This window comes from Anas acuta, chromosome 16, assembly GCF_963932015.1.
Source record: "Anas acuta chromosome 16, bAnaAcu1.1, whole genome shotgun sequence".
In the NCBI taxonomy this organism is placed as follows: Eukaryota; Metazoa; Chordata; class Aves; order Anseriformes; family Anatidae; genus Anas; species Anas acuta.
The window spans coordinates 13,104,797-13,123,121 of record NC_088994.1 but is presented as its reverse complement, the minus strand read 5'-3'; the positions used below and the strand labels follow the sequence as shown (position 1 = coordinate 13,123,121).

Sequence of the window (18,325 nt, the reverse complement as noted above, 5' to 3'; positions counted from 1 at the left end):
TCCTTATCTCCTTTTCTGTCTCCCAAATACCAGTGAAGGTTATCTTTGGCACCACTGGAGCTTTTTTTCTTTGTGTATATTTGTATAAAGAGCAAGTTTACAAATAAATTGTTAAAGTTCTGTGAGTTGGCTTTAGCTTGATAAGAATTAGTGTTTCTCTGATTGGGTTGTCATTAGTAAATAGAATGTGTTGGAAGTCTGAGTGGGGCTGTACGTCTGAAAAGTTCTTGTTTACAGTGTTGTTTCTTTTAAGGTGGTATTCCTACCTTGAATTACCAACTTGTCTATGAAAGTAGAAAAATGTTTTGTCCTGTTGGTTATCAAAAAGACCTAGAGAAGACCAGGGTATTTGTGCCCATTGTGCTTTTTAGAAAAGTCTCCTTTTGAAAGTAGCATTTAAGGAAACAGGCAAAAATAGTTACTACATTGACAGAAACATAGTGCTTTTTTAAATCATGTTGTGAAACAACAGAGTACAAGGGTATGTTTGTGGTATTATTTTGCGATTTTTATTGAGTAACCAAAAATCCTGCAATTGTTAATCAACTTTTGCCATTTCAGTTTTGAATGTGTAGTGTTTTGTGCCATCTGGTGGCTCTTTCTTTCCACTGCAACGGATAGTAGATGAGCAACTTCTTTTTTATAGTAGCTGTGAAAGAAGATGCCCACTGCCCTGAGGCATGGTTAATTTGATGGTCTGTTAGAAAACAATCAGGTACATTCCAAGTATAATAATTTTATGTTTGTATTCTCTGCAGCCTCAGATTGTTCTGGGTGGTACTGCACAAACAACTACGTTGGGGACAGCAACAGCTGTACAAACTGGAACTCCTCAGAGAACAGTGCAAGGAACGACGGCAACCTCCACTGCTGCCACAGTAAGATACTGAGTGCATTTAAAAACCCTTTTATTACAACCATGTGTGTATATTTATGCACATATACACACACAGGCATTGGTCTGAGTGGAGAGTAGTAAAGGTATAAGTGTTCTGTTATCTGATGGCCTTGGGAAAACAGTAAATTTTTGGCAGTACAATATAACTTACAAAATGTGAACACTTTTTGTAATTCGGGGACCTGAATTAATAAATATTATTATTCAGTGATGAACTAGAGGAGGACTTTATTTCTCAGAATTCAGATCAGAGTATTTATGACAAAGAATTTATTTTCCTTTCTGTTTCCCTTCTACTTCCCCTGCCTGCCTCCATCAGGAAACTATGGAAAATGTGAAGAAATGCAAAAACTTTCTATCCACATTAATAAAACTGGCATCATCTGGAAAACAGTCTTCAGAGACTGCAGCTAACGTGAAAGAATTGGTACAGAACCTGCTGGTAAGGAAAGCTCATATGAAAGTTCATTAAAAGTTGTAAGAAACAATATGTGGGCAAATTTACACTCAAAACTGAGCGTTTATGATGAGGAGGAAGTTTCTAAAATGTGAGATAAACCAAATACTGCTTTGCATTTATTACAGTATATGCAAAAATTTTCTTTTGAAGCTTGTAAATCAGACATTGCTGCTCATATTCGTGCATGAGAACTTAGCCATGACATTTGTTAACTTATTGTAATGGACCTATGTGAGTTAAATTCAAGTGCAAATAATATAAATGATGACTCTTTAAATTCTATGATTTTTATTGATAAAGCAATGAATAAAGAGATGAGTTATGAATTGTCCAATAAGACAATGCAGCTAGTACAATAGCTAAGTGTAGGAAACCACAAACTTTTACAAAATAATAAATAATATTACCTAAAGCTAATGTTAAAGCTTGACTTACATAATATTTATGGAATGAATAGTAATACTACTTATTCTAGTTGTGAGCAGCCTTCAATTTAAGGCAGAGGTGTGTATTCCAGATGTTATGAGATAACCAGAGGTGGGTGGTCACAAGACCAAAAGTCAAAGTATCCTCCTAAGAGGAATATACAACTAGTTTTGTGAAAGATATGCCACCTTAGTATATGATGGGCACACCTTTAATTATTTGAAATGGAGGAGCTATAGTACTTTGGAAAAGAGAACACCAGAGATGGGGCTGCCAGGCTGTTCAGAGCAGTTGATAGTTCTTGATAATTCTCTGTGGCTGACGTTTTAAAACTGCATTCAGAAATCATTGCTATGATAAAACTTGATAACTAAAATTAGCGGGGGATGATAAAACTGCTTATTTTCTATAGATTGCTAAGACTTAAATTTTTTGTTTGTTGTTGAATAAATGTAAAAGGTAATTTCTGCAAGTTCATTTATTTTGTTTTTCTGTTCTGAAGGATGGAAAAATTGAAGCAGAAGACTTCACCAGTAGGCTCTACAGAGAACTTAATTCTTCACCTCAACCTTACCTTGTGCCTTTCCTGAAGGTAATTTGGGTTCACAAGTCCTCATGTATAACTGTGCTTATCTGCCTGCAGCAATGAGCACAAGCACATCTTTTACCAGTACAGATGGAATTCTGAGATGATGTAGATGGAAGTTTTAAACAGTGCCTGGTTAGACTTCTGCTCCCTTTGTTAGCGTGATTCATTGGCACAACCAATAACACAATTTCTATTAGTGTCAAATCATTGCTACTTTTAAGAAATCTGAAAAGTGTGGGTTGTCTTTCTGTTACTTACAAGCTGTTTCCTTCCATAGCATCAAGCCTATGAATTGATTTATTATCATCTCTTTAGCCTCTTAAAAAAAAGTGGGGATTGAATGATACAGAAAACTGTACCTTCTGGACAAACTCATGCTCTTATTCTATATACCATGTATTCATACAGATGAATAGGAAATTTGTCATCTCAATAATAAACACCATTTGTCCTGAACGTTTTAGTAATTCGACGCATTTCAAAATATTGTTTATTCTGAAACATTTACTGTCTGAAAAATCAGAGAAAGCACAACAGCACTATGGTAAGAGTATAACTCTGCTTGACTAATGTATGATTAAGGGATATAGTTGTAGGTGTGTGTTGACATTTCTGGATTCTTAAATACTTGTTCATACGTGAGTTGTTCGGAAGGACAAAAATTGCAACCACAGGTAGCTAATGGAAGAATTCAGTAAAACTGCAGTCTTCTAAGCCATCACATCTCATAGGTTGCTGTATGCAGTCAAGTGAGGCAGCATGAGCTTAGACTATTAAATACGTACCAAGGGTTCCAGATGGGCTCAATATCCTTAGATGCCTGATGCCCAGGTTTCCACAACTAAAGGTCCTGTTGCTCAGTCTAGCTTTAAACATGAAGTGTCATGGTATTTCTGTGTGCTGCTGTCATATTTTCTCTTCTGATGTAGATGTCCATGCAGACCAATGCAGTACATTGACATTAAACGCATTGCTTTTTATGATTAATGTTTTCTTCTGTTATCTAGCATTAAGATACTCAAACAAATTCTTTCCCTTCCTCTTTTCAGAGGAGTTTACCTGCCTTGAGACAGTTAACACCAGACTCTGCAGCTTTCATTCAGCAAAGTCAACAGCAGCAGCCAACGACGCAAGCAACGACTGCACTTACAGCAGTGATGCTAAGCCCGTCAGTTCAGCGCACAGCAGGGAAGGCGACTGCAACTGTAACGAGTACTCTCCAACAACCTGTAATCAGCCTAACTCAGCCTACACAAGTTGGTGTTAGTAAACAAGGGCAGTCTACACCACTGGTACGTAAGTTGAAGCGCGTCAGCTGTTACTACACAGTTGTTTTTTCAGAATGCAGTGAGTTTGCTTCACAAATTGGTTGTTTATCTCAGTCGGATCTTTAACCTTTTTAGAGAAGAGAGCTACTAAAAAGAAAAAAGGTATAATTTAGAATCCATTCACGATTAAAGTACTGTATTTCCTGCTTTACCAAGAAATATTGACGGATTTTTCTCAATCACTGCATCCCATGAGCGCAGTGTTACAGAGCATTTTTCAATTCCCATTTCGTAAGCCTAACAACAAATTACCCCAAAAGAGAAAAGAGAGGAATTTTCTTAGGCCTGCATGTAAACCTTAAAGAAAACCATATAAGAATATTACAATATGCACCGCTTTTTTTCCTGTTCTCATAACAAAATGGTATCTGCACCCAAGCTATTTCTAGGATATGTATTAATATGTGTTATTAAATTGATAGGGTTTCTTGCTGCTTAGTGCATAAGCATTGTGTGTAGAACATTTGCCATTCATCTGAGCTTCTCTATCCAGAAATTTTTAAATAAGATGAAGAGATTGCTTCTGTCAATTTATAAATACTTTCTACTTAACTTGAAAGAAAATTGGTGATCATATCAGTTTTATGGTCTTTATAGCCTAGGCATTACAGCACAGGGTTAGGGACCTAGGGAAGAAAAAGAAATTGAACACTATATATATTTCTATATCTAATGCAGAAATCACAGGTAGGACTTTTACCAGTGTTGTTGTGATTATAGGTAGTTTTTTTAATAGCAGTAAGGCTTTTTTTGTATCACAGAAAGTGGATTACTTTTCCGCTGAGTAATAATTTGTCTAAAGAAACTCAAATACCTTAAAATGTGCTGATTCTAAATCAAGGAACAGATGTGTTAAGATGATAACAATTTATAAGTTTATTGTTGGGCTTTTTTCTTCCCACCAGATTCTTAGGCTTAGTTGTTTCAGATTGTTCACAGTTCTTCTTTTTACTTATCTGCAGGTTATCCAACAGTCTCAAAAAGCAGGGACATTGATAAGGCCTCCACAGGTAACGTTGACACAGACACCGATGGTAGCGTTGCGGCAACCACATAGTCGTATTATGCTTACTACTCCTCAACAAATTCAACTGAATCAGCTTCAGACAGGTAGGAGGTCAAGATATTTAGTACATATTGCATTGATAGCACTAACTGAAGTCCATTTTATTACTGTCAGTTCTTAAGTGCCCCGTAGCTGTACGCTGGCTATTACAGTACAGATAAAATTTTCAGTGCATATTGCCGTAGTGGCTGGGGGTGTGCATATGGTAGGGCAGCATTTACAGTCAAGTAAAATGTCTGGGAGCTGGAAGTGCATGGGAGGGTCCTGCCTTAGGTGGGTGAAATGCTGGTAGAAACTGAGTGTTTGTGCCAGGCCCCTGCCATTACTACCCATGACTGGCATGTAAATCTGAACTCTGAAATTTGATGTACAAATGTTGTCTGTCTTCTTGCAGTACCTGTGGTAAAACCAACAGTATTACCTGGAAACAAGGCTATTGCCACTGTTTCAACACAAGTAGCTGCTGCTCAGAAGAATAAACTGAAAGAACCTGGGGGAGGTTCTTTTAGGTGAGGAACCATATGCTTATTTGTACTTGTACTGCCTGGGCAACCTGCTGAGCTCAATGGGATTCTTCTGTGTAGTCCAGTGGTGCTGAATCAGGCTAGGTAAACTCGCAAGAACTAGAAGTGAATTTTCTGTAGCAGGTTTGCTACTTAAAGACTTGTACAAACAGCTGTGGGTATACTTGTGCCAGACTGGTTTTAGCATTTAGCTGGCACTAAGGGTAGATATCAAACCTCACAAACAAATCTTGTCTGGACAAGCAAATAGAATTCATTCCTCTGCTCCTGCCAACTCTGCTCAGGTCGTTTGGATGTATGGCCTGTTGTACAGTGATGAGTGCAGTTTATTATTGTTTGGTGGTAGTGATGTCTAGTCTCCTGTTTCTCAAGATGCTAAAATGTTGCATAAGAAAAAAGCTTAAGAAAAACAGTTAGAAAGTGCAAAATGGCAAAAATACTTTGGAACCAAATGTTAGTTTTATTTTAGTGTATAATAAAAAATAAAATGTAAAAATGAAATAAAATATTCTGATTTGTTGTGGAACTTATGTGCAGTTGAGGTTTTGTAGCAGCGTGTGTAGATACAAGAAGTATCATGAAATGTTATGGTTGTAATGAGTTCTCGTTTCTTAAGGGATGATGATGACATTAATGATGTTGCATCAATGGCTGGAGTCAACCTGTCAGAGGAAAGCGCTCGAATATTGGCAACAAACTCTGAGCTAGTGGGCACGTTAACAAGGTCCTGTAAAGATGAAACCTTCCTCTTCTCAGCACCTTTACAAAGAAGGATATTAGAAATAGGTATGTTGATGTTTCTAGAGATTTAAGAAACATTTAAAAAACAAATTTCACTAGCGTCAGGTGTGCTTGAAGACATTTTCCATAGAAATTGATTTGAATAATTTTGAAGTTGCTAGAATACCTTTTGTGTATTTGGATGCTTGTGTGGGCAGTCATTCAGCTTATGAAAGTAGAAAAACAGTGTAAGCAATAACAAAGCTATAGAAATATTTCCTAAAATGATGGCAACTTAACATCAAAATTACTGGACCTGGTTAAAATTCTGACTGTATAAAATGATAGAGCAGCTAAAATAATCAAATCTGTTTTAAAAAAATAAATCCAGAAACAACTTTATCATATTTATGTACAAGTTTAAAAATGATAGTATAACTAAAAATGTTCTTAGGTTACTTGCTTTACTGTGGCATGCAACATTTGTTAAGTCGTAAATTTTGTTAAGCTAATGTAAACTTTTATATGCATACCGTTTCCTGTCTAATGCTTGTTCTCAGAAATACATGAAGGCCTAATTTTTTTTGAAGTGCTTAAATTTTCACGATTGAGATTGTCCAGATGTTTAGCTGCATGTTATAATTTTTTTTGTTTTTTTACAACTTTCTGTCCTGATTGTAGGTAAAAAACATGGAATAACAGAAATCCATCCCGATGTAGTTAGCTACGTTTCACATGCTACACAACAAAGACTACAAAACCTCGTGGAAAAATTATCGGAGACTGCTCAACAAAAGAACATTTCTTATAAGGTAACTGTATTTAATTGCACAGATAAAATTGCACAGTTTCCATGCTGTGATACATGTGTTTAGATGTTCTTCATTTTGTAAAGTTTGTTTGTTTATTGTCTCTGACTGATTTACCTTAGACTAAGATTATTAATATACATAGATGATTAGAGTACTTCAGCTTGCCTTGCAAAATTTTTTTCAAGACCATGTTTAGGAGCTGTCCCCACCCCTTTATTATGTCAAATGTTTGAAGTCTGAGTGATTGTACAATGAGAGAGGCAGATAAAAGATGTGATTTAGTATTGTTCACCACACCCAAGCATTATGTGCCATCTGGTGAAGGTCAGTCAGCATCAAGTCTCCCAGTGTAAGGCTGAATGATGTGATGGATGAGCATTTTTCATTTCCTTTCTTCAAGTGCACAGCATCTTTGCAAACAAGCTTTTTGATCTTCTTCTGAAACTACATAGAGGTGCTCATCTCCAGAAGCCTTTTTTGTGCTCAGTGATGATCTATTTGTAGAGTCCTTGTGTTCTTTTATTTCTGTAATTCAGTCTATATAGGCCCAGCAGGTACTGGGAGAAAGACTTGGGGGGAGGAAGGTGAATCATTGAACATGCAGTTAATATTCCCTTTCAAGGAAATATTCTTTGGCTATGCTGACCTTCCAAAAAGGTATACACTAAGTCACAGAAGTACAACTCTACAAATGCTCAAGCATGAAGAGGATGCAGCAAAATTTAGCATTGAGGCTTATACCACATTATATCCTTTCTTCCCCCAATGTGAGCATATAGGAGAGAAAAATATATCATATTTTCTTCTCCTTTTTGGTGGTAACCCCTTGTTAAACAAGGCACTTTGTATGGGGCGAAGTGACTGAATGTAAAATGAGCTGTTTCACCTGCTCTTCGTGCATGTGGCCATGTTGTATTAGAATGAGCAGACTGCACCTGTTGTTAATGCTGTTGGGATCAATGTGGGACTAGGGAGCACTGCTCTGAATTCTCAAGAGACTTCTATCTGACAGATGTGTGTTCTTAATAGATGCAAATGCCTAAGCATTAAAAAATAACAAAAACCAGTTCTCTCTGAAATATGTTTGGGAGGTTAAAGCCGTGATGATATTAGCATAAAAGTCAAAATCTGATGAATTCATGGAATAGAACAAAATGCTTTTAAGAGCTCTAGCTGGTTTGACTGGTGTAAATATACACTTGCTATTTGTTTGAAAAGGACAAAGTGAACACTTAGCTTTAAATGTATATGTTCTTCTACAGTACAAGCTAACAGCTTTGTTTTTAAGATACATAATGAGAAACATATTTGCTATGTTTTCAGGATGATGAAAGATATGAACAAGCAAGTGACGTTCGGGCACAGCTCAAGTTCTTTGAACAACTTGATCAAATAGAAAAGCAGCGTAAAGATGAACAAGAAAGGGAAATTTTAATGCGTGCAGCAAAGGCAAGTGCTTGGATTTCACACACACTTTCAGTGTCATTTTTGACGTCAAAAGTGCAGAGTTTCTTTGCATTCTAAAGGACATGTGATGAAGGGAAAGACTAATCTTCAGAGGTAGAACTTGATGAATGTGTTCTTTAGATACAGCTGTGTTCTGCTTTCCTTGGTAAAGCACGTGAGACAGCTGCTCTACCATTCTTGTTGCTTTTTCTCAGATTTAGTAGATCTTAAAAACTAGTCCTTGCCTTTTTCATTGAGGAAAAAGGTTTATTTTATATCTTGGTGGTATGCATAAATGAAATGGTATAGAAAAGCAACAAGTATGTTGGAGAATAGAAATAGTATTCAGAAAGATTTTGACAGGATGATGAAATATAATAGATGTGAAGCAGTTGATGTAAGCACTAGACTTTGTGGTTGTACTCAGTGACCTGAATATAGGATGAGTATGACTTCCTAGGCAGGACCACTCTAGAGACAATTCCCAAAATAATCCAGGATTTCTGATAGGTTTAGGTTGTGTTATTGTGTTATTAATCCAGTTCCCACAGAAACTTAAGAAAAGCTTTCATACACTGTGTAAAACTTAACATGCTTTCCTGCTTTTGTAACAACTTTTTTCCTTCTTTTTCCTTGTCTCTTCCATATTCATTGTTTATCAACACAGTCTCGATCTAGACAAGAAGATCCAGAACAGCTTAGGTTGAAACAGAAGGCCAAGGAGGTGAGTGTTCAATTTAACATAAACTTTTCTTTGCAAAATTAAAAGAAAAAAGATTAACCGTACTTGTTTTGACAAATGCAGATGCAGCAACAGGAGCTAGCACAGATGAGACAGAGGGATGCCAACTTGACTGCATTAGCTGCAATTGGTCCCAGAAAGAAGAGGAAAGTGGATTCACCAGGATCTGGATCAGGGACAGAGGTACAGTGCAATTGCAGTCCTTGGTTTTGCTGTGTCACTCTAAAAGTCTTTTTCTTCACAGTTTTCTTTACTAGTTTGTAGAAGTTTTTGAGTAGCAGAAGTGTATTTTGAAATGTGCTAAGATTTGCTTGCTTCAAGGCCAGAACCAATTTTTAGTATCAGTGTGGTGGCATAAGGGATAGAATTTGAGTAGTCATATTTCCCAATTCATGAAACTTGAGGAATGTTAGAAAGCCATCGCTGTTCTCTCAAGTTGTGCTGCTTTGGACCTAATTTTAAAACAGATTGTCACAGCTGTATCCAAACTAACCGAGAACAGACTAATGCCTTTAATGAGGTGGGTGCAGTGGTAGAATTGAATCACTGCTGAAGTTTACATCTGGACCTTCGGGTTATAGGAACTTGCCTAATTTCTTCAGCTTTTGATTGCCTTGTAGTTTTAGGATCTCTACAGCAGATCTGTTTGAGTGTTTCTATTTGATTAGCAAGTTTGTATATATCCCTTGTATGTTCTACCATTTAATCTTGCGTTTTAAAAATTAAAAATGCCTTTCCTGACAAAGCTATTAGGACGCTCAGTATTTGTTTGGTTTAATGTTCATTTAAATTCAGGTAGATTGATAGACTATCTGCTATATTTGTAAACAAGTTAATGAACACGGAATAGTATAAAATTACTTTCTGCATGGAAGATATTGGATGAAGAATCTCTAGTGCTTGGAAAGAACAAAGTCTTCTGAAACTTATCATTAACAGGTCGAAAAGCACTCTCTTCATAATTTGAGACTTTTTTGATGCAGAGTTTTGTATCTGATAGCAAGTGACAGGTTACTAATAGTTTAATAATTTTGCTTATTTACTCCATGAACATCCCACATTTTTGCTGCTAAAGCAACTCATTATATAGAAAAGTCTAATTTCAGAATAGTTCACTTTCTTTTATACTAAGTTACTAGAAGCAATAATTTGTGTGCTTGATATAAAATTTACAAAACAATCTGAATACTAACAAATTTTATTTTTATATTAAAAAATCAAACCTTTTGAGCATCCTCATAAATAATTTTGTGTTTTGAATGTTACTGAAATGCCTGATATTATTAATAATATATCAGGCCTCCTTATTGATAGACTTGTTTTTATATAAGTTAATTAATTATTGTGTTAAAGTTTTATAAACATAATTTAAAATTAGAAAAATTGCAGAATGCAGCACTTGGAAAGATCAATATGTTTATAAATGATGTGGTCTCTGAGGAATATCCTGAAATATTTCATGGAGTGTTGATGTTGGCATTGCCTGCTTATGCATGCTCAACTGTGCAACATTAATAGTCTGCTAATGTCACTTAAGTTATGGAAAGTATTTTGCATCTACTGCGAACACTTGTTTGTATTTCATGTAAATCTGACTAATTTAGTTATCCTAGATTAATCACTTACTGGTTAACCAATTAACTACAGGTTCCCTGGAAATCTAATCTTTTTGTCTGTTTAATTAAGAACCAGCTGCTTTTGATCTGATAGACTCACAGCTGTGCTTTTGCTGCTGTGTCACTTAACATTTTTAAATTGAGCTCCACTTGTCACCATTTGTATGCAGTTTGTAGTTAAGGCATGTTAGAAGAAGTGTGGAAAAATCTACTTAGACACAGATTTGTAAATGTAAGCTTCTGTTGTCTAGGGATGCGGAATCTTAATTACATGTAAAAATCACCTCTAATAATCGTACTGTTTCAAAATTCGATAAAACATGTTGCTGTCGGTTTTAGAATTTTAGGTCCAACTGATTTTATTGAATGTTGTAAGAAAGCTTTGTAATTTATTCTGGGCCTAAATGAGCAGCATAGTTCTGTCTTTAAAAGAACTCCTGATGTTTTACTTTTTTATTTAAAAAGCTGTAGTCTATATAACCAGGATTGAGCTAAGGTATATTTAAAAGCAAACAGCTAACCACTGTATCTATAGACCTTTGGTTATTAACCTGTGTGCATTTGAAAAAACTTATTTAGCGTCCAACGTTGTCCTGCATCTTCTGATGTCCATTGAAGTAGATGGAAATTAGGCACCTAAATTGTGCAAGTGCTTTAGAGTGACCTTTTGAAAAGTGTCCTTTGCTGTTAGTGGTGTGTTGATGTAAGAAGGGCTGCAGTGAACCCAGTATGCCACCACCTCAGAGATGGTTTCTTAGTAGTGTAAACTGATCAGAAATGCATTACTTTACCATGTGGAGGGCTGTGTTAGTGTGTCTCAGCAGCTTATTCACATGACTCTGGTGCTACTCTAAATATTTTTGGCTTTTCTCCACTCTGCAGTGTTCTTATTCAGAACACTTAAAATGCTCTAAACTGCAGGCAGATGAATCTTTATCCACTACTGGATTGTATTTGGGACTTGTGGTGTCACCTAGTTCTGAAGTTTTATTTAAAAAGGAACATTAGATTATTCTAGTAAATGTAATAGGATGGGGAAAAAAGTATCCAGAAGTAAGTGATAGAAATATAAACTGTTCCTAATCGTCAGAACATCTTCATTATCTATATAAACAGACAAATAAAAAGGTATCAGCAACAAGCAACTACCCAAAATATTTCTGATTTTAGAAGTTGAGCTGCAGGTTGGCTTTCTGGTCTCTTTGTGCCATCTACTGGCGACTGTGCCTCACTGCTGCTGCTTCCACCCTGCAGGCGAGGAAGAGCCAGGGAGGCTGGTTGAGAACTTCCTTGGGGGCTGCTGCTCTGATGCTTGCTGCTCTTTAGCTATCGCCAGCCCCAAGCCAGGCTGCACCCCGGTGCTACCAAGGAAATGTCTCTGCTGCATGTGCTAGAGAACCCTGGCTGTGAGAAAACCCCAGGCTTTCTGGAAAGAGACGCTTTGTTATGGGATAGTGTTCCTGCCTAATCTGATGGCTTTAAAGCACTACAGGATTTCCTTGCTGGTGTAAACAAAAGCATAAAAGACATAAAAGAGTTGTATTTATCACATGTATCCTACCAGAGCTGTGACTGCTGCAAGCGAGAATGCATGGGGAGCTCGCCCCAGCAGAGCTGCTCTGCAAACTCAGTCACCAACCAGTCTGTATCTAAACAGTTTGGGCATCTCTAAAGAAATCTTAGGTTTCTCCTCCTGTTTTTTCAAAGGAACAAATAACACTCTGCTTGTTTCTCTTTCATCCTGTGTGGCAAGCTACCGGTGTGTACCGATGAGGGATAAGTGCTCCTGAATGATAGAGAGGAATTCAGAGATCATTAGGGAATGTCTGCCGGTGTCCAGAATAGCTGCTGCTTAATATAATGCTGAGCCTGGTTATAGCTGGTGTCAACAACAGGCAGAGCTCGTGGCACTCTACTGGGAAGATCAGGGGAGACCGAGGATATTCCTTACGACCTCACAGTCAGGCTGCTAGGAGTGCTTCCCAGCTCAGCAAGAAATTCAGGGCTGCCCCTGGGATCCGTCTGCTAACCTGGTGAAGAATACTGAGAGTAGTTGCGCTTGGGTTTCTGCTTGTTGGGATTGTTGGTCACTAGAGCCTGCCAGCAGATAAGAACAGCACTTTGCTTGTGTGTTTTCAAAACAAATCTATATTAAACATCATCGATAGCTTCTACTTATTCAACTATTGTTTCTAAAATAGTAATTAAAGTGAAGTCTCTAATCTTGTAGCATACACTGTTTGCTAGCCTCCTGGACATAGTTTTTACCCCACGCGTTTTCTCTGAACAGTTTTGGAATACCTGTGGCATTACCAAGTCCTGATTTCTCTGCTCTTCTCATTCACAGGGATCTGGTTCAAATGCAGCAGTCCCAGGCAGCTCTGGAGTTGGAACAACCAGACAGTTTACGCGACAAAGGATAACGCGGGTGAACCTCAGGGACCTCATATTTTGTTTAGAAAATGAGCGAGAGACAAGCCATTCACTATTGCTATATAAAGCATTCCTTAAGTAAAATGGAAAAGATCAAGGTATTTTTGACGGAGAGCCGCCTGAGGACATTTTTTATATATTTGCAAATTACGCCTTTTTGTAACAAGCAAATGGGATATTGTTTAAAAAACAACCACCTCTTTACATGGAACAGTTTTATATTCCTGTTTATAAATAAACTCTTCAGTATAAGAGAAATACATTTCTGTAACAGTGAGGATACTTACAAGGCCTGTGGATACTATAAAAGGACAATTAAATTTTAACTCATCTCTTGATTGAGTGGCCTTCTTGCCAAACAAGCCATATATAAAGACTGATGGAATCGTTTAGCAAATAACTAGCTACCCTTTGTCAGCCCTGTAGCAGTTTTGACATTAATTGTGCATTTTAGTTCAGTTTTATTCAACTAAATCAATTATATAGGCATATGTCTACAGCAGATGACCTCATTTCATTTAGCTTTTTTTTTTAAACAGTCAGTTAGCAAAGCAAACTGATTTTTTAAGAATATTTATCTTTCCCCAAAATGTTCAAAATCTAGAGGGATATACAGTTAATTTTAAACATAACCTCAATTTTAATCACATTATTGCTTATTAGAGGCCCTGAAATCCCATAAAGGAGGGTTACTTCTGAATGTTTTAGCAGCATCTGTAAAAATGCATTTTATTTGCTATAGTTTGTAAAGCTGTAAAGTTAAAAAAGGAAAAAAAGGAAAAAAAGAGAAACCTTTTCAGCATAAATATATTTTACTTGCACTGTGTTTTTTAGCTAAAGTGAGAGCTTAGATTAAATAAAATCAAAGTTGAGAGGAATCATCAAAAGACTGTTTCTCAGTGTGAATCAAGTGTTGAAAAATGGTTGGTGTATTTTGTCAGTAATTGTACATAATTTTTGGCACATAACATAAAAATGGCTATGTAAACTATAATTATTTTGCTAAAAGACTGTATGCAAGCTGTGGGCCTACTTTAAAGATGTCCAGAGCAAAGTCCCTTCTTTGTACCTATTTTTTTATTACAAATATACTAATTGGTTCTTTATATTTTCAGAGGTTATTGTATTAAATTGTCTATTGATAGTACTTTTATGACTGTAAATACTTTGGCTTTCTTTGTGTGAACTCTCATGGTAGAATTTAACTCTCTTGCGTGTAAACTGAATGCTGATCAGTATTTTTATCAACACCTGACAACTGTTACACCCCTTTTATTTTGTCTTTTAGGAATCCTGTCTTTCCATTTTTTTTTCATGTAAATTTTGCACAGTTACTTGTTCATATGTAAATATTTTACTTTCAAAAATGAAGTTTTTAATTGCTATTGTTTTATATAGGATTGAAAGAAAATTAACTCCTTTATTAAAAACAAATTTATCTGTATTTGCTAATGTATTTTTCTCTCTAAATCTTTTCTCTTCTTGGATTTATTTTTCTTGGTACAGTAAAATACTAGTCTACCTGAGGGGATGTTGTTTCCTAAAGATGCACTTTGGTTTTTTATATTGTTTTGTTTTGTCAGTGTTTTGGAGGTATGAAACTTTATGAATCTTAAAACTTCATTATTGTCTTAGGGATCTTGGACAAACATCAATGGATAGTGGTTTTGTTTTGTTTGCTTTTTAAGCAGGGAAACTTTTTGAAGAGATCTTCAGTGTTTTGTTTTGATCCAGTAAAGATTTAATAAAATACCCTCTCATTGAGGGCAAGCCTACTCCCTCAAACACAATTAACCACAATGGGTTTCAGAAGAAGATGTGATATAAAACAAAGAATTTGGAACACAATTATGAATATCATAATAAGGAACACATTTTTGATTACTAATATGAAAGTCAGAGGTGTATTTCTGATGCTCTGTACTGAATGTTTAGCTTTATTTTTTTATTTTTCCTCTCTATGTGGGCAGCTATAAAAAAAAAATCACAATTTTGAGGGCCCAATCCTGCTATTAGATGAATAGAAAAATCATATTATTTTGATAATTATTTCTTGTACATGGACAAACCTATCCACAGGCTACTGCAGCAAGCACACTGCTAGTGAACTGGCACTCGGCCCGGCACTGATGTGGTCCACGTGAGACCGGTTGTCTCGCTGAAAAAATGGATTAGCTCCAACAGTGATGTGTTCACCTGATATCATGCGCGACACTTACTTGAAGATTTTAATTGTTTGTAAACTCCAAACTGTCTTTGGAATTATGTAATGTTATTAAGTGGAAAGAAACTACTTTGACTTTTGGCCAAAATATTGTCATAGCCTTCCTTTAATTGTAAAAAAACAATTGTGAATGCTAATCACTGACCATCCAGCGAGCGAGCACGCTAACTGCAAAGCTGTGGCAGGTAAGTTGAGAAGAAACTGACCTTCAAATGTGGCTTCCAATAATAAGTGGGGGCTAAGACATGTCTGAAAAATTGAAGTTGTTACATGGTGTGCTATACTGTGTCTTCTTTGTGCAGTAGGTGTAGTAGCACTTGGTTTTAAATAATATCTTCTTAAGTGCACAATCAGCTCTTCACTCTGCACAATTTTTTTCCTGGCTTGTAAAAGACTTTATTTTAGAAGCTGGTAGGGCCCATCTCCCTCCTTCAGTTCAAATTGATATAATTTTTGGCTGAAATACCGGCCCTCGACTATCATTGGTGCTGGATTGCTTGCCTCATGTGGCTGTTGGCATACTTCTGAGATGTTCTTGTGTGAGATCAGCTGCTGATTTTATTTTTTAATTATAAAGATAGCGACTCCCTTTTGAAGCATTTCAGGAGTTGTATGTTCCAGAGCAAACCCACAACCGAGGAGGACTGACATTTACAGGAACCGTGTATGCAGAGCAGCTCTTACCTAGCATGTTAGTGACATGTAAAGAGAGAAGCTGTGATCTTTACCTGGCCCCAAAGCTTGCACAGCTCCACCAAAATGCAAAGGTTCATTTGCCACCAGGCTTGAGCTTAAGGCTGTCCCTTTCCTTTGTCCCCTCAGCACCTACCCTGGGCTCTGTGCTGCGATTTCTGGCACCCCTGAAGCTGGAGGTGAGTGCTGGGGAGACTGCTGCAACTGGCAGGCTCTTCCTCTGCAACTCCCCAGTTATTTGTTAGACTTTCAGCCCCACGTCAGCAACACCTTGCTTCTCTCTCTTGTTTCTGAGTTTTACAGCACTTCTGCAAGTGACCTAGAGGTGGGCTCTGCACCTTGTTTTGCATTAGCCTTGATATCTCTGTTTTAACACCTTTGATTAGGTAGCGCGTAGCTGTAATGTTCCTGAACTATCACTATCATTCTTTTCCTAGCCAGTGGAACAATTAGGATATAATAAGGCACTCTGGATTCAGGTTTTCATATTTCAGAGCTGTATAATTAATGTGCTTTCAAGGCACCTACTGAAATACGTAATGAAAGATGCATGCCTGAACACTGAAAATGCCATCAATTTCACAACAGTTAAGATTTCATTGGAGATTATTTGATCCAAGAAATTTTCCTATATTTCTCTGATTGTCTAAATTAAAATAATGGTGTGAGAGTAGTCTAATGCAGTGAGTGTTGTAACCATTTTCTTATGTTTACAGATATTTGTCCATCTGTAGAGAAGAGTTAACTTTGTGGGTAAGCCAGAAACGTGGTTGGTTACACAACCATGGTTACAATTTCAGCAGCATTTTTTCCCTGGACTGTGCATGTGTGCCTGTGTGTCTAGATAAGTGTGCAAACCCTTACACTTGTGGGTTTGAGCTGGGAAGGGTCTCTTTAGGGATTTCCAGTGCTTATGCGAGGATATTTATGTATCAGGGCTTCAGGCAGGTGCAGGCCAACCTACTGTATTAGCATGTGGTAGAAAGTGTGAAGAGGGAGTTAAGGTATTACAAGTTGATCCTAATCTTTAGATTTCTGAAAATGTCAGAGAGACAGCACCCTGTATAAGACTTCTCAGTATTTTGGGAGAGTTTATTTAGCAAGTGACATTTCCCTGTCTGCAAAAGTTGCCAGGCTGATTTATTTGGGGGATACTCATTCCCTGAAGGGCTAGGTAGGGAGGGCAGCATGCTGCTCCTGCTCGGCCTTGCTAATCCGTCTTTAGTTTGTCCAACAAGGGCTACGTACAAGTCCTCCCAGTCAGAAAATCCCTCGGGCTGCAGATTGTGGTAAGTTGTGAAGCAAAATTTGAAGCCTTTACTTCAAATTGTGTTTTAGTAGCACAGACCTGTCCTCCATTGAGCTGCTGTGGCCAAAATCTGCTCTGCTCTCAGCTCCCCCTTCTCCCATTGCCCTCCTGGGCAAGCCAGCGCTCCTTTATTGTGTGTTACTGAGACTACCCGATAACACACCGAGCCACGTGAAAGGGAGGACGTTCTTTACAATTTGCTTTTAGGAATTCAGTCGCAGTCCTTGTGTTTCTGTGGCTGCTGAATGTTGCCTCGTGCTGACGTGGGAGTGCAGGTGGGAGCTCTGAGCGCGCTGGGGAGGCTTCATGCTTCACAGCCACCGCCTGATTTTACTTTTGTTCTTCTACTTCAGAAATAGCTTTCCTCATGAAACCCGGTATATTTTTCCTTTTTTTTTTTTTTTTTTTTTTCCCCTGCACAGCATATTTACTGTTATTTTTTTTTTAAAAGGAGCTAGGTTGCACCCAGTTTGGTTCCCTCCCGGGAGTTTCCCTGCTCTGAAGTCAATTGCCTACTTGTACAAACAACGCGAGCAGCGCTTGGGCTGTGATATGTGCGGCGGTTCTCTAAAAGTACTGCATAAATACATAACAAATCTCACTTTTACAGCGTCTCTGCGCTGTGATAGTACTATATGGTTTTACTTGAGCACTTATGTACTTTTCAATGCAATAACAAAATTAAGTTGCCAAAAAAAAAAACCCACCACTTGTAAGTGCTTTCTAGTTGCTTTCTAGTTTACTGTGATGCATTTGGTGCTCTAATTTCAAGCAAGCACGTTGGAGCATTGCCCAATTATTGCAGATTGGTCTCCTGGGAAATTAGATATATTGTTCTTCACGGCCCAACTCAGTGATGTTTAGATACAGGCTCTTTAAGAGGAAATGAAGATGCTGACGGTGTCACCGTTTAGCGTCCAGGCTCCTTTACTCCACTGTGGGACGGACTAGGGAAAACTCTGGGTAAGTTATGGGTTGAAGGCTCTTCACAGAGATGTGGACTGGTGGGATTAATGATTCACACTGGAAAATAGGTGTT

At 37.4% G+C, this 18,325-nt stretch overlaps 1 protein-coding gene across 1 annotated transcript in view; it reads left to right on the top strand.

Moving 5' to 3' along the window:
* Positions 1 to 14,504, top strand: part of TAF4 (TATA-box binding protein associated factor 4) — a 37,604-nt gene extending 23,100 nt beyond the window's left edge. Inside the window, exons 5-16 of the mRNA XM_068700384.1 lie at positions 759 to 878; positions 1,218 to 1,340; positions 2,287 to 2,376; positions 3,423 to 3,665; positions 4,664 to 4,811; positions 5,162 to 5,276; positions 5,908 to 6,077; positions 6,693 to 6,823; positions 8,147 to 8,272; positions 8,937 to 8,993; positions 9,075 to 9,194; positions 12,975 to 14,504. Of these exons, the coding sequence (XP_068556485.1) occupies positions 759 to 878; positions 1,218 to 1,340; positions 2,287 to 2,376; positions 3,423 to 3,665; positions 4,664 to 4,811; positions 5,162 to 5,276; positions 5,908 to 6,077; positions 6,693 to 6,823; positions 8,147 to 8,272; positions 8,937 to 8,993; positions 9,075 to 9,194; positions 12,975 to 13,142 (1,611 nt within the window). The 3' untranslated portion in view covers positions 13,143 to 14,504. The remainder of the gene's footprint in view (positions 1 to 758; positions 879 to 1,217; positions 1,341 to 2,286; positions 2,377 to 3,422; positions 3,666 to 4,663; positions 4,812 to 5,161; positions 5,277 to 5,907; positions 6,078 to 6,692; positions 6,824 to 8,146; positions 8,273 to 8,936; positions 8,994 to 9,074; positions 9,195 to 12,974) is intronic.
* Positions 14,505 to 18,325: the final 3,821 nt, after the last annotated feature.